General features: G+C 40.6%; 1 protein-coding gene across 3 annotated transcripts in view; it reads right to left on the reverse strand.

Moving 5' to 3' along the window:
- The window catches only part of grik5 (glutamate receptor, ionotropic, kainate 5), a 120,001-nt gene that overhangs the window by 16,597 nt on the left and 75,780 nt on the right, over positions 1-27,624 (reverse strand). For all 3 annotated transcript variants that reach the window (XM_072460208.1, XM_072460211.1, XM_072460209.1), the window contains 13 exons: positions 27,321-27,485; positions 21,537-21,634; positions 21,122-21,287; positions 15,780-15,958; positions 13,569-13,622; positions 11,740-11,898; positions 11,276-11,428; positions 8,522-8,626; positions 6,320-6,427; positions 4,682-4,885; positions 2,756-2,869; positions 2,162-2,271; positions 1,752-1,925 (listed from right to left, as the gene is read on the reverse strand). In XM_072460208.1, the coding sequence (XP_072316309.1) occupies positions 1,752-1,925; positions 2,162-2,271; positions 2,756-2,869; positions 4,682-4,885; positions 6,320-6,427; positions 8,522-8,626; positions 11,276-11,428; positions 11,740-11,898; positions 13,569-13,622; positions 15,780-15,958; positions 21,122-21,287; positions 21,537-21,634; positions 27,321-27,485 (1,789 nt within the window). The remainder of the gene's footprint in view (positions 1-1,751; positions 1,926-2,161; positions 2,272-2,755; positions 2,870-4,681; positions 4,886-6,319; positions 6,428-8,521; positions 8,627-11,275; positions 11,429-11,739; positions 11,899-13,568; positions 13,623-15,779; positions 15,959-21,121; positions 21,288-21,536; positions 21,635-27,320; positions 27,486-27,624) is intronic.

Below are 27,624 nucleotides of genomic sequence, written 5' to 3' on the forward strand. Positions count from 1 at the left end.
CCTCATTGAATGGCTCCTGCTGATTAGTTCGCAGTCCAACCCAGTGGTAAACGGGCCAATCACATGGTATTTAGGGCGGCCCGCAAGCGGGACTGGAACCATTCACAGAGCAGCATTGTGGTTTGGGCAAAAGTCAAAACAACCGAACCAAAACAAACATGGCGGCGCCAACGGCCAAACTTATGCCTATTTTAGGATTTTTCAAAAACTGTTTTGTTTTTCAAAAACGTAAAAACAATGGCACTTGTACATTTATGGATGAGAAAGTGGACTGTGCTTTTCTGAAAGGCCGTGGCTGCAGAGCCGCGGCGCGGTCAAATAACCCAGCAGTTTCAGGAACCGAGGCACGGCCATATAGCCTCATGGCTAACCCTAACCTTAACCCTAACCCTAACCCTAACCCTAACCTTAACCCTAACCCTAACCCTAACCCTAACTTTAACCCTAACCCTAACCTTAACCCTAACCTTAACCCTAACCTTAACCCTAACCCTAACCTTAACCTTAACCTTAACCCTAACCCTGACCCTAACCTTAACCTTAACCCTAACCTTAAAGGTGGAATGGATGATTTTTTTCAGCAAATTTTTTATCATATTTCCTCGTGGCGTAGATAAATCATTTGTCCTGCCACGTATCAATCATAAAACGCACCTACCGCTCACCTGCAGCCGCGTGCGGTTCTTCCCCATGTTTCCGCGTGCCTAAGCCCATGGATCTATCATAATATTATATTATAGTTCCCTCAGTGTACGGGGCAAAATGAAGACGGAGAAAGACAGTTCGAGCTGACGCAGAAGTGGACAGAAATCTACGGGAGACGAGCGATGCGATGCGCTCCGTTGCGCTAATAAACAAACGCACGTGTGTGTTGTATCGGTCCGCACGGGGGAGTGCGCATGCGCACTTCCGCCTGCGTTCTCAAATCGCCGAAAAATCATCCATTGCGCCTTTAACCTTAACCTTAACACTAACACTAACCCTAACCCTAACCCTAACCCTGACCCTGACCCTGACCCTAACACTAACCCTAACTTGGCGCGGTCTAATCCAGCGCGGTCAAATAGCGCAGCAGTTTCAGGAGCCGCGTCGCGGCTCTGTAGACACTCCCTTTCTGAAAACTGGATTTAACATAATTTAGATTTTTCTGCTTCTCTGTATTTTATTTTTTTTTAAATCCCCCTAAAGAGACTTTCCAGATTGATTTATGTGAAGAACTTGAATCAGAGTGAAACACAGAACAATCTGGCATGATCCAGGTTAGCCCTGAGATACTATTTGAAAAGCGGAAGAGGCTCATACCAATTTGGCACATTGTGATCGATTTCTGGTTTGACCAGAAATGCCATGTTGTTAAGACTTTTAATGAGAAGCTGAGAATCTACAGTGTCCAAAGCCTTTGATGGAAGGAAAAGAGCAACACAGTAATATGATTCTTTCTAAAACCACACTGAAAGCTAGACAAAATATCATCAGAGTCTATGTAAGTATTATTATTTATTATTAAGCCGTTTTGAACCAATATTGCAGTTTATAATAAACTAAATGTAAAATGAAAATCTATGTATCTTGTAGTTTAATACTAAATAACTTTAACAATATTTCTTCTTTAAACAAGGATGAATTTATCATCAATTTGTAAAATTATGAATGCCATTATATTATAACAATACCGTAATTATGTATTCAAACTAAGCTCATCTGTTTAAATGTGTATATGAAAAAAAGAGAAAAGTGTCTGTCTGACTTACCACACACCACTGACACATCTGGTGGACAGAGCTCTGGGCATGATCTCTGATCCCTGCTGCATAAAGCCTCCGACTGGGAACCACAAGCTGTTGCCTAAGGTATACTGGTTCTCAAGCATGTCCCTGCGCTCCCGGAGACATGGGTGAGGGTTGTACCACTCATAAGGGCTTAACCTGTCACAAAATGGGAGCACAGAGAAGAGGCATCAAGGTCAAAGAACCATACAGTAATATTACTTGTATCCTTCCAGCTATCACCAATCAGTCACTGGATTGTTATCAAAACTGTCTACAACGTTGTATGAGGTAAAAAATCTTAGTGCATGACAGGTGCCATGTGCTCAATGAGACAAAGGGTGATGTGGCCCAGATGTGCGCACTGTCGCTATAGTGTGATGTAATGTATTGACCTTGCAGCTAGGAAGAGCACACAGCTGACAGCTAGGTAGGCGAGCAGCATGAAGAGCCAGACGGCAGGGGAAAAGGGGTCGAGAAAGGAGAAGTAACCCGGCTTCCGTCCCTGTGAAAAGGAGATGAAAATAGAGAAGTCATAACTGTGTGGAGACAAGTGTTGAAATGCAGTCAGAGTTAGGACAATTGACACCACAGGAGGGCACTGTCCCTCAGTCTGTTCTAATATTGAGCCTGCAGACGTTTTGATACGCTTATGCTACAATCCATATTCGCTCTGTTTCACAATACTTACTGCCGAAGAAGACTTGGCCCGGGCCCAGAACCTCATTAGCAATGTAAAGCTGTCACTGTTACCCGGTTACACAGCACTGACTTATCGAGCAATTTAAATTACACCTATAAATTTCAGCGGGGACAAAGTGGAAGCAAGCAAGCACGCAAATACTTGGAAAATAAAGTGTGTCCCAAAAAGTGGTGTAGCTCGTTGAGTTTGATCTGTTTTTTTAGGTGAGACCCTGCTGCCTTATATTAGAGCAAATCGAAGAATATGGCCCGGCTGGATTGGCACACAGGTACACAGGCAGCCTCACCATTTGAACTCGGTACAAGATGCTGATCCCCAGGGTCATGAACGGCTTAGAGAAGTCGATCACTTTCTCTCGCTCCGACGTGATGGTGAAGCTTGCCACGGCCAGGTCGGCTTTCTGCAGGATTGACAGAGATAGACGGGGAGATGGACAAATAATGGTAGGTTTGAAAAAAAGAAAGAGGAAAAGGGAGGAGGGGGATTCAATTGAGTAATTTATTAGAAATCAGTAGATTTTTCTGCATGAGTGTAACACCAATATCGGTCTGTTTAGACAAACACAAAGATAACAATATTTCCTGACAGCAAATTTGCTAGAACAATCATTTAGAATTAGCAAGGTCAATAAAGTCAAGTTCAAAGAAGCACAAAACTTGAAAATCACAAATTGCAAAAAGGTGGTACATGAAAGTTTGCCAAAATTCATTCGTCATTTGGAATTTACTGAAGAGTTTACAAAACTGAAACTAAGGGTTGGAAAAACAGTACAAACATTCCTGACAAATAAAAGTGTTTTGGTGTAAATAAATACACATTTGAAAGGATAAGAGGCTGCACACCACTCAACTTCTAGTTCAACCACCAACCAAACAAGGCTAATTGCCAGTAAGCACTGGGTGACTGGTCTTTGCACCTACATAAAACCTGGTGGGTCTTTGGTTGCTGTGCTGCCCCCCCATCTCCTCCATTAAAAGCTAATTGATGAACATGGACAGCTAATTAGAACTGAGAGATCAGGCAATAGGGAGGGCATGCAGAGCTGGGGGAGCAGACCAGTGTGGCGGGCCCCACATAGGGACCACAGTCTGGTAATTGAAGTATACCGTATGGTAATTAAGCAGAAAGGGGTTCTCATTAGCCTGCTTCAACCAGAGTGTCAGTCAGCATTGCCATAGGCCTGGACCGGAGAGAGGGAGCTGGCTGGGATAGGTTCACAGCAAAAGAAAAAGATAGCACAGACAATTTTAAGCAATACTAGCACTCTCTTATGGGGAATTATCAAGTTAGCTTTTGTCCTAGATAAGAGTCTTTCTCCCCTGTGAGGGCAATCTGAGACAAGGGAAGTTACAGCACAGTTGTGATTTGAGGCTAGAGCATCAGTGCCTGTGCAAATCTGTGGCTATTTAATCATGTTTCCTCTTATGAGTACTCTTACACTGAGTAAAAACAAAGAAGATGAATATGCCCTTGACTGAGGTAATTCTATTAGAAAGTGTTTAAACACCAGTGTAAAGGTCAGGCAAAAGTGTGAGGAAGAAGTTTCTGATCCAATATTCTGAAAGAGAGTAAAGCTGCTAAAGAACTGGTAAATTACTCCACAGTTGGTGAAAGGTCAGTGGATTGATTCCCCACCATACACAATGTATGTTTTTCTGAAGATAATATACAGTAAAAGCCCAAAAATTCATGAATGTAAATATTAAAATGGGTTTGTGAGAGCTAGGAATGAACTAGATACATTTAAATGTATATTTTCACAGTTTGAAAATCAGGTATCCCAACATTACGCTGCCACATCACAAAATACTTGTAGCTCTGTCTGGCTCTTTTTCCATGCAAAATAGCACTCTAACATAACTTTACATATAAAAATACCACATAATATTTAGATTATCCTTATAATAGTTACGATATTGCTTACAGTGACTTTTCTTTGCCAGTGAGAGAACTGATCTTTTTAGAATAGTAATTGTTTGCTCCCATAGCTACTCAAATTCGGCACTGGTATAGTGTTTGTTATGAATGGTAAATGGCATGTCGCGCTGTAAGAAAAAGAAGACAATTATTTGCTTCTTTGACTCCAGAAACCCCATGTGACAGCATGTCCTGGTGATAAGCCTGAGTCTGTGGCAGTCCTGGATACCTCACTTTTGCATGTTTATGTGTTTCTAATGAGCGCCTGTGAGGGGGAGATAGGAGCCATACACACCCTGTTGATTAGCTCTCCGACCATGCCTGTCCAAGAACCATTGGGCTCTGGGGCGCCGTAGAGCCCATCGTCCACCAGCTTGATCTTGAAGGAGAACTTGAGCATCTCTGCCACCTCCCTCAGCATGTCCACGCAGAAGCCCTTGTACTGGTCGTTGCCCTGGTAGTCCTGGTAATTCTCTTTGCGCATCATGTATGGGTTTTCCTGAACAGAAGGAGATTATGACATGATTCAGGCCAACGCTGTTTATTATGTGGGAAAGACGTCAAGAAGGAAGATGAATTCAATTCAGCGTGATAAAAAACAACATCATTTTTAACACAGCTAAAACTGGGCTTGGTGGATGCTGCCAAGGAGCAAAATGGCTTCCAAGGAAGAGAAAGACTGATGCACATATTGCTTTATGCATAAATGACAGAAAACACACAGACTTATTCAGATATATGCAATAAAGTCTTTTAGTAATTACAACATATGCGAATGCCAGACAAAAGATTAACTAAATCTATTAATGATTCCAACAAACAACCCATTTACTCGTTTAACTTGGCAACACTATGTTATTGGCAGAAGTGATATAGACTAAATTGATTTGTATTAAGCCCAAGAAAGCTAAATAAATCGAACATTTATGTCTACAGATGAATCATATTGATGAAGACTCACGGAACACATCCAATGATCCATAAACTGGGGGTAAAACAGCCAGTTTTGTTGATGAAATATTTTACTGAAATCCTTCGAACAACCTCCACAGCCTGACCTTGTGAGTAAAATTGATTTTGTAATTTATAGCCAACAGATGATTCAATATGCAGAGCCCAGAAACTGGAATGGATTTATTCAGGCATAGTCAAAAGCTAGTTTAACGTTTAGGCTGCAACATGGGCAAAGATTCAAATACACAAATAAAAATATTACATCCCCATCTGCTGTTGGACATCTACGGGCATTTACATTCCATTCCATTATATATTTGGATTGTGGGAAGAATGCAAAGCACCATGAGAGAGCCCTCAATAACACATAATACACATCAGCAGAATTCAACACAGACTTGATAGAAAAAACACCTTCATCACCCTTGATCTATCTAGCATTTACTTAATTACCAGCTCAAAAATGCTTGGAGAACATGCCTTCTTACTGTGAGCGGGGCCACCTCTCCACAGATCTGACTTGGTCTAGAAGCGTCACCTACTTGTCTCCATGAAGATTTCAGGCAAAGCAATAATATCTCCATGAAGAAAAGCAAGCAACTCCACTAGAAAAAGTGAAATGGTGCACCTTTAATCTGTGCTTTCTTCTTTCTATACAACACGAAGATACAGGCACATCAATGAATTATACTGTTGCTGAAAAGAGCAAATATTCAAATGAATGTTACGTGAAACCTATATTAATCAAGTACCTAGATTATTTGTATAGATTTAAAATACAATGTGCATGATTTATGGCTCATTGTTAGCTCGGAGTATTATATTATATTCCATAAACAAGAGAATAATGTCATTCAATTGTATTCAAAAAGTCTGAGCTGATTCATCTGTCTTTCCCAGTCTCAGCTGCAGTGACAGCAAAACTGGCTGCGACACTCCACACAACAGCACAGCCCACAGCTCATAAGTGTGACCTTACCAGTATGGTGGTAACAATGAGGGTCTTGTTCGCCAGCGTCTCCGAGACATTAATATCCAGACTAGTGGAGTTCATTGCCAATGTGTTGTTGGAGTACCAGATTCCGATCTGACACAGGAGAGAGAACAAGGGGGAAATCAATGGCTATTGTCACATAAATAATGTACTGGTGAGCTCTAAATTCACTTCACCTGTCCCCTGTATCAGCCACTGTATCAGGCCTATTGAGTACTCTAAAAGAAGCAGGCGTACATGTGTAATGGCTGGAGCTTTGTGTTGCTTCCATTGTAACGGGTGCAAAAGGATCCAATTATTCCCCACGGAGCTGTTCGGGGACATTGACTACCATGATGAAATATTCGAGCCCATCGGGGCAAGACAAGAAAATAATAATGACGAACACGATTAATCATTTGATTTCAATGTCTATTTTCATTTGATCCAGTCATTGTAATGCATTAAACAGCTCACGGTTCCCTTTCACGAGCCTCTTAACTACCATGGTGATTAGTATGGCTCAGCAAAGGTGGAGGAAAGATAGGTGTGGTTGTAGAGGGATTTCTTTAAGAGATAATACTACACATCTTTCAGCAGGTCAGAAAGAAGGTAATAGCTCCTTAGACAGAATCACCCTTTTTATATGACACTCTTTATCCTGCTCTGACATTTAAGAGTGGTCGCACAGCACAGCCTGCCTGCAGTGGTGCCTGCCTCCGCTGCTCCTGCTGCTCCTGCTGCCCCTGCTGCTGCTGCTGCTGCTGCCACTGAGAGGAGAAAATGTTCGTTATCAAAAGCTAACTCGCCTATAGAGTTAGCTCAAGATTTAAGTGCGGTTATCAGGTGGCATTTCCAGTTAACACCAGGCGTTGTTGGCCTACATACGTAAAGAGCTCAGAAAGACATTAGCAGATTAGGAGGTGATGGCAAAACGTGTTCCTCAATGTCAATGAAGTGTGAAGTTATACCCTCAATCTGGGGATGTACTCGCGTGTGGGCTCAAGCGTCATTACTTCCTGACTTTCAAATACAGGTTAAAAGCAGGGTTTTTATCTCAGCCATTTCCCTTTATAGCTCACTAAGGAAAAGCAAATGCTACTAAAACTGTCTGAAGTTTTGTTTTATTGTCGGAGACGTATAAAACATCTGTTGCGAGAGGACAAAAATGTAGAAGTATTTAACCACTACGGCATGATTCGCTTCCGACTGGACAGGTTTCATCTATACCGTATATGGCACAAAATAATAACTTGATATGGACTATGAGGGTTACGTGTTGTGCAGTGGGGAGGTGGAATGATTCACAAACTTATATATTTCTCTATTCTCTACTGCAAATTAGAATTCATGGTATGGACAGAATGAGAATGATAATCCCATCAGTGCAGTTTCACAATAAAACACACTCTGCCGGGTCCACAGGGAAAATATAGTACATTTAGACTATTGTACTATTGTACATGTTATTTCAAGGTCTTGTGAAATAAGGTTGTAATAATATCATTGTACCAACCCTGTCCAGTATATTATCCTGTAGCAAAAATTAAAGTAAACTTACAAATACTACCATGTAGTTAGTGTATGCAAGCCATGCCAGATATCAACCCAATACCAGGTTATTTTCCTTAAAAGTTCATCAAAACTTTCTTAATACCATAATTATATCCTAACAATATTATTTGAACAACCATTACAGTAACTTTACAACAGCAAAACATTGTAATATAAAATAAGTGACTGGGTTGAGAGATTTATTTTAAACTCGATAATTGACAGTTCGACACTTTGTCTGTTTAGAAAAGTTAAAGAGCCTTTATTTCATCTCATTTATTTCAGCTCCTAAAGTTCAAAACGCATATGCTGTTGTCTGCTCAAACTGCAGTGGAGCAAATGTATGGTTCTAATAGTTTTTTACAGAATTGTAGGGATCCAAAACAATAAAAAGTACCTTTTTTATTTTTTTTTTATTGATATATAACCTGCTTGGAATTTAAATGTGTCTTTGTATGATATGCCTTATTTGATATTAGCATGAGGCCTTCTTGATATACATTAGTGACATTTGGTTGGAGACAGACCCATACCATGTTGACCCCAGAGTTAAACGTCTCGTCTGGCAGTGGAATCGCACAGAACGCCCTATACCCAGCTCAGAGCCAGCGGGGGCTCAGACCTGCTGCTGTGTGATAACAGGTGGCTGCTGACCTCTTTGTGGCCTCTGCGGTGTTTCTCCAGGATCCGCAGGGTGTAGTTGGTCCTCTGCCCTTTGCTGTTGAACTCCACGCGGCCCGTCAGACCGTCGTACTCCACCTGGCACGAGGAGGGAGAGCGTGAGGAAAGGAGGAGATAACAAGAGCTGGTGTGGTTTGGGCATATGGGAATTCATGTAATCTAGATAGAGCAAGAAGGAAAACATGTACAAACACCCCAGTCCATTAAGTTAATTTATTAAAAAGCTCAACTTCGTGTTTGAAAAAAGAAAACTATTATTCAGTTGTTACTTTTGCATTCAAACAATACAGAAATCCTGCGCTAGCAACTGTGTGTCAAAGTATATTTAACTGTATGAAACATAAATACAGCAATCAAACGCAGAGGAAAATAGTGGGTGGGTAAACTGACAAAATGTATGATGCACTTACTGTTACCCTTTCTGAAACTAATTAGCAGTCGTTTTCATTTTGCATACACAGATGTATGGGTGTCAAGCTAAAACATTAACAATATGTTTTTATGCTTTTATACTAATAAAGCAATAAATGTGCTATGATTCACTGAAAGCAAATCAAATCAGAATTTAATTCACAACTGAGTCTTGGCCTCAGAGGGAATCGTATGTTTGTGTTAGAGACCTGAGTACAGAGTCGCATACAAACGTGAAGAGAACACGTAAACTTAACTCAGAAATACCTTACATGTCTTGGAGACTTACACTACTATACCAACGTAAGCACAAGTTTGGTGCCTTTTGAGAATATTGTACTCAATATCCCATATATTAACCCATATATAGCAGCTGACCCCATGTATAGCGCACACTAGTTCTTTTCATCCCAGGCTTACTCTGCATAGTTACAGAGTGAACACTGCCAGACAGCCCAGCGTTTGAACCAGTTGAGAGGAAGCGAGCGGTTGTAGCAGAGCAGTGGAGAGAAAATCAACAGCCCTTTTAATAAGAGCCAAACCTGCCGCTCGCCGTTCCACACTACACTCAGGTGCTGGCACAGTTAGCACGTCTATGATGAATGGCACCCTGCTGAAGATGGAGAATGCCGTGATGTTGACTAACAAAGACAGATGTTGGGCGGTCGGGGCGGAGGCAATGAGAGATGGGTCTCTGGTTGCTTTGACAACAGGTCATCAATGGGAAGAGCACGCATGGATGGCTTATGACAGAGAAGCACAGGGGTTACACGCATGGGAGAATGAGCATGGAACAGGATGTACTTCACACACATGTTTATCACCAAGGTAATTAGCTGATTTAGAATTATCGATGGAGCAAAAAAAAACAAGATTTGCTATGATGTATTAAGTTATTTATGTGTTCTATGTGACATTATCTGAGGAAACATGGTCTTCTTCCCTGTTTTGTTTTTTGTTCTTGATTTGATTTGAATGTGTCAAACATGGAAACTGACATTTGGGGATTGTAACTGAATTACTATAGTATTCTCATTTGAAAGCAGAGTCGTTGAAGAACAATCACATATTAGTTTCTGAATTTGGAAGGACAAAATCAAGAGCATCAATCATTGTTTTCCTCAAGTGAAATGGATCAAGAGGAAAAGCCAGGCAGAGTGTACAAGGTGCGTCAAGAAAAAAGAATATGTTGGAAAAGTCCATTTGTTCATATTAGTATTTCAATTCAAAAAGAGAAATATATGCAGTACACAAAAAGGAGTGAGATATTCTGTAATTATCATACGACTGATTCAAATAGTTCACTCTATTTGTGTAAAGAACAATTGTGTTTGATATTAACTTACAATATGTCCTATTTATTTAGACTCAATTCCTAGGCCATGGCAGGTAATAAAATGTTTTTCTTACATATGTGTTTTTAGTACCGTATTTTCCGGACTATAAGTCGCACCGGACTATAAGTCGCACCAGCCACAAAATGCATAATAGAAAAGAAAAAAACATATATAAGTCGCACTAGAGTATGAAATGCGGTTGCAAGTGTGAATATCACACATAAGTTGCTCTGGAGTATAAGTATAAGTATATAGTATGAAAAACTATGAAAAAGGTTACGATAGTCCGGAAAATACGGTATGTAAGTTAGTTTATGATAGTAGTGATAGTGGTGATGCGCATCTAAGTTGCGTCTAAATTCAGTTCCTCATCAGACTTGTTTCTCTATGAATTTGAGTCGGATTGCAATAAAACAAGCAACAGTTTGGAGCTTAACGTGTCAGTGCAGTCGTCACTGTCCCCACTGTCCATGATCGCTCTGTGTGAGCTAATTTACCTCAACATCTGGACTCCCGCTGCACTGAGAGCGAGCGAGTGGGAGGGAGAAAGCGGATGCGACGGAATGACGCATACTCCCACTCCAAATTAAGCTCCATTGCATTTCCGTTCGAAAACTTCTTAATGCGGGGCGGATTGAAAAATAGATTGTTTTGTGCGGTGCGGGCTGCGACGGTTCATACAACTCCAAGATTGAGGGACCCGCAGGTTGGTAAAAACTCCACATCACTAGTGGATAGGGGTTAATAAGATGCCAAGTGTTACCTCTGTGTTCATCAATCAACATTCTTATATAGTAGATTAAAACCTATATTCACCACTACTTCATTGCTACTACATTACTACTTCACTGCTATTTTTAAACTACAATGTGATGGACACTAGCGTAGAACATCTAATCACTTGAGTATGTCTTGTTAATGCGTTTTCTGAATTACATTGTACTTGACATATAGCAGACGGACACGCTCAACCACTTACCATGCGCAGATAGTTCATAAGACTGGTCCCGTGTTGCCAGATCTGAGGCGATGTGCAGCTCAGTGGCTTCACTCCAATCTCCTGACTGCGGTTCAATTCCCGGACGGCGCCCACCACCACATGCACCGCGTCAAACATCAGCGCTGACGAGAGCTGCAGGAGGCATAGAGAGGTGAACAACACAAGAGCTAGAGGGAGCGCTGATTGAACAGTTACCCGGGATCAAAGCGGAATACTGGGAGAGAGAATAGATGTAAAGTATGAGCAAAACCAATGGGGACCCGACACAGATGGATATATCAATACCCATTAAATACAAGAAAAGGACTGGAGCAGAATGTCTCTAACAGCCCTGTGAATCAGTTAAGGAAAAAAGTAGTTTGATTTAGCTTGGCAAACCGACAAATATATTGAAATGACTTCTAAATGTGTGGGTGTTGAGAGTATGTGTGAATGGGACTCACTGCTGGGCCAGGGTACGTGAGGTCACAGCCCTCCCGCCAGGACAAGTTCAGGCTGCGAATAAACTCCAGGTAGAAAGGATGAGTGGTGTTGAACATGGAGAAGCCCACGATGTTGGACTGGTCATCGACTATGTCATCCAGTCTCAGGAGGGGGAAGTCCTTGAGAAGAAAGTTGGAAAGTAAGGACTGTAGAAAGACTCAGATGAATTCTCACAATATTTGTTTCACAAAATCTTGAGAATCTCTCTAGTCAGGTGCACGCTGTTCAGTTTGATTCAAGCCACTGTGGGCCGGACCAATCACACCCGCATTGCAGTTTGGGCAGAAGTCTAAAGGACGACCCTGGAGAGGCCTATTTTAGCACATTTACGGACTATTTTGTTTTTTTGTTCTGAGCAATGAATTAGGTTTTCATGTTTTATTTCCTAATCAAAAACATACCAATAGTTATACATATTTGAGTAATTGTGTACATTTAGGGAGCCTCCTCCTCCAAATTACAAAACACTTTCTTGTGATGTCACCGAGTGGTTATTCAGAAAGTGCTCCACAGTGTCCATATACCTTACATATACAAAAAAGTCCGGATGATTTCAGTGTCACCTGCAATAAGATAAAGCTCAACTATGAATCCGGCTGTGATTTTCCCCCAGCCTAATCAAAAGAGGCAAGTAAGATGTAGTAACTAATTGATGTACTTAAAGTTGTTCCAGCCTTTTCATTGGATATCATTACATTTGCTGATTATAATCACCCGTAATGCTTGAAAACCACCTTTGATGAGGAGGTCGTAATTCAGCTCGTTGTAATTGCAAGGTCAGACCACCTGCTGTTTTCTGACAGATGCTTGACCTGAATTTCACGCTAAAATCTTCTGATAATCTCTGTGATCCTTAGGTAATTGAAAACTTGTTTAATATGCAACAAGGTTAGATAACGTTTTTAATTAAAGTCAACGAGCGCTATGCTTCTTGAACTGCAGGCTACCAACTATGAGCAGGGGCTTTTATCTGGTTCACGATATCCTAAATAAAGCACAAATGTGAAGATTAGAAGCTTTGAATTCGTCTTGGTTAATGCCCTCGTATAAATAAACAAATACAATATCATATTGACGATTTGTAAAGACATATTATTGCAGTTCAATAATACTGATAGACATCCATGGAGTCACCAAGCTGATCCCATCTCTCCAAACACAATTTCTCCTTCGTTGGTTCAGGCAGAGACGTAAAATCCAGGTGAGTGACAGTGTTGACAGTGTGTACATTTTTTACCGGTGGAAAAAATAAATGTGTGGGAAGGGAGATTGTAATGAAGAAAAAAGAGCTACAGAGGAGAGGGAATGACACATCTAATCTCCAACAAAGAGAGGATGAAACGATATAGACAGCTCCTAAAGGAGGGGAAAACACCGATACGGGTGGAGGAGAGGTTGATGGAAATGACTCCAGTGGAATTTTTTTTTTTTTTCAAAGATGAGGAGCATACTGAGGGCAGAGCGGGGAAGAAAATAAAAAAAAATCAAGGAGTGCTGCATAAAGTGACACATTAATTCAAATGGAAGGAAGCAAGGGGAGTATATCAAAGCAGGAGATGAAAAACCAGAGAGGGTGGCTGGTGGTGGAGTGGGAAAAGAGGGGGAAAATGGGCCCTAGCACATTTGTCATCACCTTTACCTGCAACCTCGCCTATACATATCTTCCCACACCACTGCTGCTTCCCTTCCTCTCCCTTATCACGTCATCTGCAACTTTGTAACCTTTTGCTTGCCCATAAAGGGACGGACAGGAGGGCGTTGCGTGGTGGGAGGATGTGCGTTCTCTTACCATGGTGGTTAGGATGTACTTGTAAAACGCTGATGTCATCCCGAGCTCTGATGCCTGCAGCAGGGAGAGAGAAAGAAAGGGAGGGAGAAAGTGAGACAGGGAAAAAAAATAATGTTGGCAATAAAAGCGTAAAACAAGGGACAGACAGGTGAACATAATGTGAGAAAGAAAGATTGATGTAGGGGGCATTCAAAGGTACAAAGGAGCAAAGGAGGGGGGCAAAATAGGAGAGGAATAGAATACGTTAATCAGATTTGTTTTTATCATCGGACATTTGGGCGGACGTTCCATACGCACAAACCAGCCTGACTCACTGGCTACGGGCGGAGCGCTTCCTTATTCAGCCTCTGTAACATCTGTGCTGCAGCCCACCACAAAACATGTCTTTTTGTCGACTCATTTTGTTAAGATTGTGAGTGGGTCCCTTGGAGATATGCGGAAAATGTTGTTTTCACAATGTAGATCCGCCAGGCACTGATTGTGAAAATAAGATGTTAAGGCAATTCCAATGAGACATTTGGAGTGAGGGGGGATTTTAAGTGCTCATTTTGGATAAAAGAGTGTAAATGATACCAGTAATATGACACAAATTAAAGCTTTTAGTATCAGTGTTTGTAATGGAGTGCTTCTATGTAATTGTGCTGCTGTATAATGTGTGTATTAGAATACATTCACCCTAACCCAAGACAGACGCACTGCAACACTAAATTTGCTGCTTATAGTTCACATTTCTTCTCAGTGTGTTTCCATTTTACTGTTTTTTCCAGGGTGGTTAAAATGTACTACTGTGTGCCCATGCAGTTTTCAGTTTTAATGTGATCTATTTAGGGAGCCCCTAAAGATCAAAGTAAATCATATAGCCGTTATCCACCCTGACAATAGAAGGCTGAATATAAAAACTATTAACTCAACAGTCACCAGTACTTTTGAAGCTCTAAATTTGTTGCTGCATATATTTACACTTTCAAGTAAAAACCGAAAGAACAAAGCCATAGGAAGTGATATGTGCAATATCAAATGTTATTTGCAATTACTCTATTTTATTTAGATCAACTTGTAGGATGCTAAACGTGTTGGCAGTCACTATTGTGACCAGTGGGATAGAACTTTGTATCAATATAGAGGGTAGAACATATAGGGCCACACATATCTTAACATAAATGTGTTATGTCTATCTCAACTCTCTGAATTTGTTTATATGTTTTGTTAATATTTGATTACTATGAGGGACATTCTTTATAAGATGGATGAAGGCCTGCAACAAAGTAAGACTCCCTCATTGTTGACTGGTCTGATATAGACTGCGAGGAGGAGAGAATCAGAAGGTTGTTTAAAACATCAAACTGACCTGATGGATGATCAGATTATGACATTAATGATGTTCACCCCTCCCCTGCTCCACCATCCTCATCTACTAAAAAGCTATGGTCTGAAGAACAAGATGCTGCTTGCTCGAGCTCCTATTGAAACATGTCCTATGAAGGTTGAAGGTCCAAGGTTCTCTAACTAAATAAAGAACAAGTCTGAAGAACATCTAACGTCCTCTAGCTGCAAGATTAACAAGCATAAAGAACATCCAAGGTCCTCTAGCTGCAAGATAAACGAGTGTGAAGAACATCCAAGGTCCTCTCAAACAGTATCCATCTGGATCTGCCCCTCTTATACTTGTGAGAACAGCATCTTTCTCACTTTGAGCACATCAAATGACCATTTTTGTAAAAAACGTAGAAAATGCATTTCATAATTACTTCTCCGGGGGAAATGTAGGCATTAATGGGTTAAAAGGAATCCCCTTGTCCAATGTTTGTTTGTGGTGTGCGTCTGTCTAGCCTTCAATACATGTAAATTAAATGAATAGTAATTTTACTTTTAAGTAATTGTATTAATTGTAACAGTGTGACAATGACATAGCCTTGCTAGCCATCTAACCATGTGACTTTCTCATTCTATACAAGAAAGTAATATAGTTATTTCAAAGCAAGATAATCAGAGAAATGTGAGAGTACCTGTTAATTTTTTCTGCTAAAAGTCTAGACAACTTCAGGATAACAGTTTAAAGCCACCATTATCATACCCTGGGAGTCCCCAGTTTGCCCTGCAAACACCTGACCAACATACAGTATACCACTGCTTTAACTTAAATAGCTTTTGCTAATATTTGAAATAAGTCTCAATTACTTCCTGTTACAAAGACAAGCAAAGTTTCCATACCTTTTTGAGGATGAGGTAGGACACAGAGGCGTTAGCGTCAATGATGATGGTGGCCACCTTGTCGTCACGGATCTCCTTGAGAAGCGGCGTGGGGTCCATGTTGTCATCCAGCATACGGACCGACAGCGTCTCCCGGGAGATGAGGAAGCGGCGCACCAGCTCCTCTAGTCTGAGCAGGCCTGAAACACAGCAGCCACAGCACAAGCTCATATCTATGTGTGGAGCACCACTTACATACACACTCGAACAGGAGGACACTGGGACCCTCCTTCATCCTTGACTTCCTCTATTTCTCTCACTTTGTGGGGCGTGATCAACAGTTTGACGAAAATGTGTTGGAAATAAACAAGAGCATTAGATTGGGATTCGACACTTTGCTCTCTCAGTAAGGCTTTATTTTTTATTCATCATGACCTCTGCCAAAGAGACTGTTCTTTTTTAGCCCTTTGTGTTTGTTTTTTTCTGTTTGTAAGCTGGATGAGAAACACTCTTGACATATTATATTTCAGAGCCATCTGGAAAGCAGCCATACTTCTGGATTAGGAGCAAAATTAATCATTTTGTTGCTCTACTGTGACGGCATTTGGTCTATTACTCTTTATAGTTCTTATGCAGGGAAGCCGACAATATGCTGTTTATTCCAAAATAGGTTCCATTGATTTATGCACACAAGGATTTTCTTTCATGAAGTCTCTTTACTACAACAGAAACAACACTGAATGACAAAAGGTTGTATTAAATAAATTATAATAAATTCTGTTATTCAAAGATTTGAGTGGTTTTGGGTTGTTTGCCTTTAATAACACATAAATGCAGTCATTTCCTTGTCCTTTGTATTTGGTCAACAAAATAAAAACAGAATACAAACATAATGTTGTTGCAAGCAAATGTCTATAAAATCCTGATTTTATAAACACATTTTGTTTTCACACAAGTGTTGAGCCTCAGGCCATCATAAACTGAAACATTTTTGTAGACCATGTGGACTTCAGTACATAGTGTTTACATTTTATTTTTAAATCAATTCTGCTCAAAGGTTTCAAATCACAAACTAACTAAACTTGTTCGACCTTGGCAAAATGTTTTCAATTGTTACCAACCAACACAATTTAACTTGACATCAAATTTTCAAATCCTTGTTTGAACCTCTTGAATTCACAAAGCCTAACGTTTAGGTTTGAAATCTTAAATGTCCTAGTTTTCATTTTGCATATGTTGCCTTAATTTGAAGTAACAAAAAACTTCATATCTGGCATGGTTTGGATTATTGAAGTATTGAGTGCCTCCTGATATCATAAAACACCAGTCTAGACTAATATCCTTTAAAACATTTATTCACATTAGTTTGGACGCAGCCAAGAAAGAAAAAAAGAAAAACACACTTTGAATGGATTAATAAATGTAGATGACTCCTGAGCCTTGGCAGACACTAGTTTGAATTATGTACACAATCATTCTTCTCACAACGTGGTGTAGATTTTCAGAAAAATTATGAAATAACTGTCACTGGATGTATTTCTCAATAGACACTGAGATGGACGGCTCGGCACGACCACAGCATGCGCAAAATACTCTTACAAGATTTACCCACTTCAAGTGAATTCCTCTTGAAATGGAGTATAACCAATGGCAGTCAAGGCTCACTTGACATCATGCACAAAATAAGTCTTCACTAGAAAGTCAACCCTGCTGCTTCCTAATTGTAATTCCCTAGTAAAGCACCCCTAGCTATGTAAATAAGAGGAAGTGGGCTGGCATCTAGTGTGAAGGGAGGAGGAGGTAGGAGCAGAGAGAGGTAGTGCATCGAAGCCCTTCAGCAGGAGAAAGCCTCTGTAAGCAGTGGGGTAATCACTGAACCAGGCCAAAACTTTAATTAGTTTGAGGAAGGAGGAAAAAAAAAAAAAAATCAATGCACTTTCACAGCTTCCTTTCCTCCCCTCACTCACCCTACTATAAGCCCCTAACCTCTCTATCTGCTACCTCCGTCATCAAGTCTAGTCTCTCTCCTGTCTCCTCCTCCTCCTCTATCCTGCAAAAAACCCTTCCCCAGAGAGAGAGAGAGAGAGAGAGAGAGAGAGAGAGAGAGAGAGAGAGAGAGAGAGAGAGAGAGAGAGAGAGAGAGAGAGAGAGAGACCCACATCAAAATATGCGAATTGATTTGACAAATTCCACTGACCAAATTCTCTGGTATTCTTTTCTTTTTTAATTAGGATGCCTTCAGAGTGGCTGACTTTTTAACACTAGCAAGTCTGTAAGAAAGCAAAGACAGACAGACTCCATTTGGACACAAACACTAGATGGAGTAAACAAGATAAATAAAAAAAATGTGGTAAACATTTTTTATGACCCACAGCAGTGCGAGAAGACGAGAAAATGAATGTTGTACCCAGTGACATACAGTGCAGCATCCATCCATACGGCACAAATAAAACATCGGCCATGGTGTTTTTTGGCTGCTAAATATTTGAGTGGTGGTGATAAAGTCGTAATAGTAGTAGTTATGGTTTCACTTGCAGCAAGGACAGTAGTGGTAGTAGCTTTGAGCATCCATATTTAATTTGATGTCATTGGTGATTTTAGCAAGCCCGTATTGCCTACATAAGCTACAGTAACTCAAGGAAATGTTATCTGTAGCGCACAATTTGTACACAAAGTTATTCAGTGTTTACAGTATTGTTGACGATACAGCTTTTTGTAATGCATATGTGTTAAAATATAGTTACAAACACTATGTACTTAAATAATTCATTGTCTTTCTCTATTTCAATTGCATTTAACATTTTTGCGTAAAATTTGGTATGCAGAAAAAGAGTTCAGGCGCTCACAAAAAGACCAAAATGTGTCAAACTTCTTAATTTAAGAGAGAGATGGAACATAAAGAGTGATTTGAAAGAGGTCCTGAATGTCCTGATGCTGGCGCTTCAGGAGACCTACAGTAATCAATGATGCACACAAGTACGTAAAGCTTTCAAACGTGGCATGAGGACAAAGTGATCCGTACACAGCCTCTCAATGCCGGGAACAAGCCTGTTGAGTGGCAGTTAGCACCTTTTCCGCCGCCATGGCAACCAACTCCATGGCGATAGATAGCGCAGCCAAGTGGGTCAGAGTCTGAGAGAGTGATAACCTTGTAAAGATCACCTTCAAGCCAAATATATTACACAGCGTACAGCCTTGTCTCTGCCGCAGCCGCCTGGATGCTAACTATCGGGGAAATCTCAAGCCTCTGATATCTATGAAGAGAGAAAGTCTCATCGAGTCCTTCAACTCTCCATCAAAACTGGGCAAAACATCGGATGCCATTTAAAAGAGCTTTTGAGTTGAATGAAATGACAAATCCATAAGGAATCTGAGGGAAACTGAGAAAGACAACACTCATCACAATGAGTATTTCGGAATTTTGCTTGGCTTTCCTTTTGTCAAAACGATGTTATTGTTTCTACACCAGTGGCCCAATGCTTAATTCTTGTATATAGTTGCATAATTCTTAGGTGGAGACAGCTACCGGCCTCTTTCCGCTTCCCCTAATTTCTACAGCCATTACTGCTTAACAACCCTGTGAATGTTTCATTTTTCAAGTACACAATGTCATTTTAATCACAACAGTCAGAACAAGTGCTATTGTCATAATAGGGCCAAGCTTTTTGAAATCCCATGACTCTTGATGGTGGAAGTACATAATAAATCAATAATGCAGTGTTTCAAAATGAATATAAAAAGAGCTGGTGACTAAGCCCCAAATCCCCTGTGATGTTAAAGCTCTCTGAATGCCTGGCAAGTTAAGCCAAATATCCCCTATGTTCCTCCAATAGTGAAAGGCATTTCAAAAAAAGGAATATTTATTAAATTGGCATGGCCTATCAACCCTCTGAGGTGGATAAGAGACGGTGTGAGCGTGGGTATGAGTAATAGGATGGCCGCGGTGCGTGAGTTCTGTTCTAAACTTTGGCGGAACTCTGCGACCGTCAAAATGAGTAAAATAGTCATATCCGCACAACAAAACTGAATGTGTAAACCTTCCCACGCTGGCATCTGCACATAAACAAAAAGGGAGTCAGCATACAGCAGGAAAAACAGTACAGTGCAAAAGACTTGAACTGTTTCAAAGAAGGCTATGTACAAATGAGTGTTGTACTGTGCAGAACACAATCTAAGACAGGAGAAGTAACTAGAAACATGCCGGGAACTGGTCATATAATATCCACAATGGTACCAATATAGAACCACAAGCTGAACTTTAACTCAAATGTTTTGTCCAGGGGTAAATGCTCTTCCTGAAAAACATGTATCCATCCATCCATCCATCCATTTTCTACCGCTTGGTCCCTTTCGGGGTATATCTCACAATATTAAACAGCTCCACACAACTGGAGTATGTAAAATTGGAAATGAATTCCTTGAAACACAGATTCTTAACAGCAATCTGTATTTGCACCAAAACTAATCATGTTATCCTTGGCCCATATAACTGGATTTGTTTATAATAATACTGAAAAATCAATTTATTGAAGCCCTGAGGTAATCCTTTCACACCTCACAAAAACATCCAGGCAATGTAAATTTAAAAACTCACTCACCCGGAGTTTGTATTCGACTACGGAAGAGGTGTGCGAATATTTTTTGACTCATTTAAAATTTGAACATCCCACTGGAGAGTTATAACACCAAGAAAAGGCCCTCAAGCTGAGGATCAAAGGGAGAGGCGACAATGCACTGCACAGACCTGGAGCCTGCTTGACTTCAAAAATACTTGTATAGTATGTGGAGTACATCTTGCTTATGAGGAAATAACTGTCAGTATGATACCACATGATCAAAGTACGAAGTTAGGCAATACAGACAAGTTATGCTTCCATTCATCTATGTCAAGGTAGTGAAATTGAATATTTGCATTTTTATGTATTTTTTAATCATATTTCTAGCTGTGTCCTGCCCTGTAGTAGTCCATGTTTATAACCATGTTTCCTGTTCTTTCTTTAGCTGAATGAATCAAACAAATCAAATTAATTAAATTGATTTCATCAGTCTATATAAGGACAACTGACAATGATTTTTTTTAATATCTGTATTTGATTTCGTATTCATAAATGAAAATAGAGACTCTTGAGAGATGATTTTGGTGCAGCCAAAGTTTTTCCCAATAAGTTACAAACCATAGTAAGCACCTCAGCGTAAATATTCAGATTCAGTTCAATTTGAGCCAACTAGAATCACATCTGATTATACAGTGTCAATATAAACTGTAGGCTATTTAGGCGCACATAGCGTCGTTTAGTATTTTTCACTGATGGTAAATTATTCATAACACAAACGCTGCACTTAAAAATGAAGACTGCACTCACACTCCGCCTTGGCACACACGAGGCTGGCGGACGGGTAACTGAAAGACCGCAAGATGGCTCCTATGGCCAGGCTCAGGTCCTCGTTGCTAGGGTACAGCGTCACGGAGGCGAAGCGAAGGTAGGGCAGGCGAGGGGTCTCCTCCGGGCCGATCTTTACATGAGGGATCTGCCGTGTGAAGAGAGATGAGATGAAACATACACATACAGACTGCCTACACAAGGAAGATCCATTAGTGAGTCTGGAGAGGGAGAAAAGCAAGATGAGACAAAACGGCAGAGAACAGAGAGAGATAAAAGGCTATGCGGGAAAATATAGGAAGAGATCGGCGTTAATTATTTGGCTCCGAAAATTCCCCAAGATGCTTTTTTATCTAGAAGGCATGATGTTTATTTGGCTTACTTCGCATGCACTCACCTCTTTCTCCCCACATATATGACTGACAGTTGACCCGGAGGCGGGGCTGGAGGCGGGACCGATGACAGAGACGACGCCTTTGGGTAGAATCTGACACACTGCAAAAAAAAAGAAGAAGAAAAAAAGCAGAAAATAAATTAGAATTAGCTATGCAGAGATGTGGAGCTGTGTTCTCCCCTGCATTCTGATGACAGACTTGGAATACAGTGGGCGCAGTGCGGGGGGAGAAGTGTGGGGATTTTAAATTGTGGCATTTAAATTTGTGATTTGCTGCGACGAGTTGGCCACTGTCCAGGGTGTACCACGCCTAAGGCCCGAAGTCACTGGGATAGGCTCCAGTCACCCGCGACCCCGAAAGGGAACAAGCGGTAGAAAATGGATGGATGGATGGCATTTAAATTTGAGTTAAGCCCTTGATTCCATTGTAGTGGTGGAATCTGTCTCATTATATGCTGATTTATTTGGCAATAAATACTCGGAGGACTACGGCGGGGCAGCCCACAGGTTGCCTACTGCTATTATTCACTTGTTTAGAGCGCTTTTTAATGACTTTTAGACCGTTATCATAAGTGCGTTTGAACAATGCTGACAGATTGGTGAAGCAAGAGCTGGAAGTCGCACTATGATTTGAGGGCCCGTTTTCTGAATCGGAAAACAATACAACACTGTTTTATCACAGCACAGACCTACCATCATGGCTTTTGACTCAATCATTTTTTTCCCCCTTCCATTTAAGCAAGCTTGAGTGCACAGCATGTATCAGTGGGAGCTCACTTGCTTAAAATCCACAAGCTCATATTCCCAGCAGATGCATGAGTGATTAGGAGTGAGAGGAGGGAAGACAAGCCAGTCTCCTGCTCTCTATATACCTGACTAATTGAGCAGCCTGCTGTTTGTGTTGCTGATCAATAAAACTGAGCTGGAGCGAGATGATGACTGACAAAACTGCTCTTTTCCCCCATTTTTATACTATGTAGGTGCTTTGAATCCAATCATAGACTGGATAAAATGGAACAGAACACACAGAGACATGAAACAGTCACAGTTAAATTTAGCAACACTTCCTCCATGTGCAAATGCAGCAAACCATACAGCATGCGCTCTACTTTGCAGTAATTTATAGATGTAAGTCAATGTTTTATTACTTTGGCAAGAGTTTATATCAGATGCCCTTCTTGATACAGTTCTTCTCACTTAGCCAGGTTTGGGAACGGTTGCGAAATATACTGGCTCTTAGGGGTGTCTATTCTTTTCTATGTCTTCAGTCACCACCAAAGTTGAAGTGTCTTGCCCATGGACACAAACAGAAGATGTTGTTTTAAACTAACGTGAAAGACTCCAGATTCATTGCACCAGGATGCTGATCATTTGGCTCAAGCCCGAACAGAAGCAGTGGGCAGATCTGTCATGTTTAGAGCTTTATGGAATATATTGCCACTAAGTATTGCTGAAGCTTCAAAAACATTTGTGAGAGAATCAATTCTAATGGACGCTTAACCTGTATTTTCCCATTTGATTTAAGATAACTTTTTAAGCAATTCTGTGCTGCACATTGCACTAGAGCACAGCGGCACTCTATTCTAGATGTTCCACACATGAATAGTGAACTGGGTAAGAGTGCTTTAAATGGACCATTGCAACTATTACTGCAGCTTACTCAGCTTCCATCTGTAGAACTATTTGAATTCCTTTTAATCTCCATTTTAATTGCTCATTGTGACTGTTCTTCAATGTGAATTGTGTCTTGTTCTTATTTACTGTTTTTCTTTAACGTTCATTGTAATGTATTTGTATTTAATTCCTAGGGTGCTGCTGTAAAAGAGAACTCTCAACTCTCAGAAGAAGGGAGGCCGTAATTTAACTGGCCTCCCTGGTTGAATAACGGTTAATTTAATTTAATGGTTGTATTGTATATATAATATGGAATTTCAAACGTTCAAATACAAATTGCTGTTACAAAGCAATTACTAAGTAATAGTAATTAAGAAAGTAAAGACAACTGCTCTAGCATTTGAGCCACTTTAAAGTATATTTCTAATTTGGCTAAATCATCAGCACAGTGTATCTCTTACACAGCCCAAGCCATTAATAGACAAAAGCAAAGCAATAGCATCTAATACTTGTTTTGATAAATTAACACAAAATAGCTGTTCCTTTGATGCGAGAGAAGAAACTGGAAAGCATGTTCATCATCTGCCTTTGTTAAAAATCAAGGCTCCCATATTTTAACATACCATTTTAAGAGCTGTTATTCCATCACCATCGTTGTGCAGCTTATTTAATTTATCATTTTCTCAGTGGCTTCCCAATCACAGCATATCCGTGTCGCACTTATTTTGATAGTCATTAAGCTCTACTCGTTTTGGTATATTTGCTCCAGTGTTTTAATTCGTCCCAATTAGTCTTCTTCAGTCCGCGCCACTTGTTTCCCTGCGCCCCGTTTGTGATGGAGTATTCGCGTTTGTGGAAGGAAATCTGCTGCGTGCGTTAGATTTGTGTGTGGGAACTAGTGATTAAGTGTGTGCCCAAGCAAGAAGGCTGTTGAGAGGGCTGGGGGGGGGGGGCTTAGGATGTGTGTGCAAAGATGATGAGCGTTTTACATTCAAAAAGACCCCAAGAGCAAATGGGGCTGTCAGAACGTCCTGCCCAATGGTCAAGGGCATGCACAACCCTAACCTTGGCAAAAACACAGACATTTTGCTGCAGCTTGGGGCAGGGTCCATGACCTATTACTAAAAGACTAGTACGGCATTGTCTTATTTCTGGCATTGCTTTTTCAGTCTCTTCATAAAAACAACTGTTCAGTGCATCAATAGACTCAAAATATTGATGCCCAGACACTATTAGCGAGCTCTTTCTAAATGTATACTGGTCTTCATCTACATCAGAACTACTATGAGACCAGAAGGTAATATTAAAGAGATTGTACCTATTTTTCTTTCCTGCTTATCAAACTGTTTTCAATAAGGATAAAGGTACACTTTATTGTTCCCCTTGAGATGTTTGTGCTCTGCATTCTTAAACATTTCTGGGACAATCTTTTAGGAGCAGTGGTCGCTGTAGCACCTCGCGACCATCTCCAGAACTTATGCTTGACTTGGCCTGGACTACCATAGTATTTGACCTATTGTGCATGTTTTGAGTTTAATCAAGCATTTATCTCCTATAAGCGATATATCCTAATAAATGACTATAAACACATAACTAGTGCTTATTAATGCACTATAAATACTAATGTCCACAGTAATGTCACATTGGTTTGAGTGGCACATAGAGTAGCTGAATTACAAGTATTTGATCATTTGCTTCATTCACTTACACTTATCAGTGGTGGTGACGTTACACTGAAGGAAAAGTTCTTACTTTTCCATTTTATTAAAACAGTATAAGAATTAACGGTGCACTTTATATTGTTTGTGGAGGGGGGTCCATCGAGGATGATGTGTACAGATGTTATAGCTTTGACTGGAAAGTCCCACAGTGTGTCATTAACGTATCCATCTCCATGGGGACAAGAAGGTGATGCCACCAGGCCAAGTTACCGATCAGATAAGCCGAGAGGCAACACGGCTTAAAAATCCCATATTATGCTATTTTATAGTCTACCCTAAGGGCGTAGTCGATAATTATAAGTACTATAGTTATAAAGTATCACCCATATCTTGGACCCCGCTCACAAACCCGGAAATGCAGACGGTTTAGTTTGAGATTCGCTCCCACCCTCGCGAAGAGATCCTTCTCCCCCGCTCAAGCCGTGACGTAGTCTCAACGTGAGCGTGTTACAGGGCACCTTGGGGCGTGTTACAGGTACAGAGTGCTTCCTGGAGGAAGGGCTGTAAGAGAGAAGCGTGCTGCGGCACTCACCAGTGGTGAGTAGGCCCCGTCCATATCCGAGGGGAATGATAGAGACTGTTCTCTAGCTAAAGACTGCAGGAAACAATTAAAAAACACTTTGGGCACATATATGAGGTACCAATAGCGCTGTAAGAAGGTTAAAAGCTCTGAAAAGTCGATTTTTCATGATATAGGCCCTTTTTGTTTGTTTTAGCATTAACACCTGTAATTGAATAAATGCATGATAAGTATGTTTAATGCCATACTGTGCAACATTCAAAGCAAAGCAATAACATCTCCATTGAAACAAACAAGTGACATAGTGCACCTTTAATAACCAACTGCCTATGAGTGTTCTGTCCAGTATTGTTCATAATTCCACTATCTCGTTTGCTCCTCTTAATGCATCACACTTCTCCGCTTCATTATTGTTGCTTGTTTGAAACATTTTTGATAAATATTGATAAGGTACATTTACTTGAATATAGATAATTCTCACTAAGTATAAAATTTGCTGTCCTTACTCAGCCTAAACTCATCCTATAATGATAGCATTTTAATAGGGCGGTCTCAGTGGCACTGGTCTTGTTTGAGCTGGCCTGTGTTACTGAACTGTATTAGTATTTGATGATTTGCAGTTGTCATGGTTTGCCTGCCACACTCTGCCAGATGTTACTGAAGGGCTCTGTTCCACGCTTTTTTAATGAGACAAGCAGAGAGGGCCATTAATGGTCTCCAATGACGTGTACCCTAATCAGCACAAACACTAACTGGTTTCCAGTCAATCCATATACTGGTGTGCCTCTTTTCAACTAATTACATGATGCTTTAACCAATCGGGCAAAAGCATCATACACACAAGAATTGATTTTCTACATTTTTAACAAGAAGCACTATAAGTATGTGTGGTCGCTGGGGGCATGTTTTGTTTGCATTACAACATGCTGTTACAGAAAGTTGTGAACTGCAAGTTGTGTGGAAGATCATACAGTTTAAGCTTAGTGCACACCAATCTGCCCATCGGCCGTATGAAGCCGGCGGAGGGTAAGGCTCTGTAAATATGTAGGCATCTTTATGAAAAGGAGCGCTCTGATGGGTCATTCATGTTCATTCATTCATATATCCAACGAATTAAAGTTCTCAATTGAGTCTTAACAAATTTAGAGGGGTTTGTAGTTATGTATCTGTGTTTTAATTGACTACGAAGCGGACTCACGAGCAACACGTAGGGAGAAATGAGCCAAGTAAATTGAACACCATGGCTGAACATGCGAGTAGCAAGGCACAAGCCAAATAGCTAGGTAAAAAGAAACAACTTGAAGCAAATAATTTACTGTGATGACATGTTGATAACAAATCAAGAAGGGTCGAGCAAAATCTAGGTGAAAAGAAACAACTTGAAGCAAATAATTTATTGTGATGAAATTTCTGAAAGGAGTGATGAGTCATTTTGGCATTGCATCTGGATCCAGCAACTTTTTCATCACACTTTACCCTTTTAAGCTGGGAGAAAAATGCCTTGGATGAGTTCTGCACTCTCCAGGCTCTGACTTTTCTAAGAATAAAGTGTGCTAAATGTGTTATTTTGACCCTATGAGCACTTTCTATCAATGCAACCACGTGAAACCTCATCAAATCTACTTTAGAGACACATTTTTACAGTAAATAAACGTTTGAGGCAGATAAAGCAGTGACTAGCAAAATCCATATGAATAGCACGGTCCTGACCACGAATGCTGAATTAAACTGCAATGGATGAAAAAATGGGGGCACAAAAAAAATATTTCTCTTTAAAGCTTTGTGAGAAAAATACTAAACAATCATAGCTACCAATCTGTAACACTATTGAGGAGTTAAAAGTTGAATCATCTGTAATTTCAACCTTTTGTTTTGAGACCCTTCCAGGCCAGTGCATTGTCATCTTGTGTGTGGAATGCGTGGGGCACTTACTGGTGTCAGTGGTGTCATACTGAGAGTCTTTCTGCAGCTCGTAGATGTCCACCTCCACTTGGGCTCGAGTGGGACCCTCCATCACACTGTTGATGTTCTCCCGGGCCAAAGCCAGCGCCAGCCGCTCCCCTCGCCCACACACCGACTGGTCATCCAGGATCGCTGCTACATAAAGGAAACAAACAAACAAACAAACAAACAAACAAACAAAGAAGAAAAGAACAGAGAGGGAACAGTGAGGGAACATTGAGGGAACTGGGATCCACGCAGTTTCCATTAGGAGAGTTGATTTTCATCCGTAATT

Source organism: Eucyclogobius newberryi, unplaced genomic scaffold (assembly GCF_026437365.1).
Source record: "Eucyclogobius newberryi isolate DKJ021-1_F unplaced genomic scaffold, fEucNew1.0.hap1 SCAF_3, whole genome shotgun sequence".
In the NCBI taxonomy this organism is placed as follows: Eukaryota; Metazoa; Chordata; class Actinopteri; order Gobiiformes; family Gobiidae; genus Eucyclogobius; species Eucyclogobius newberryi.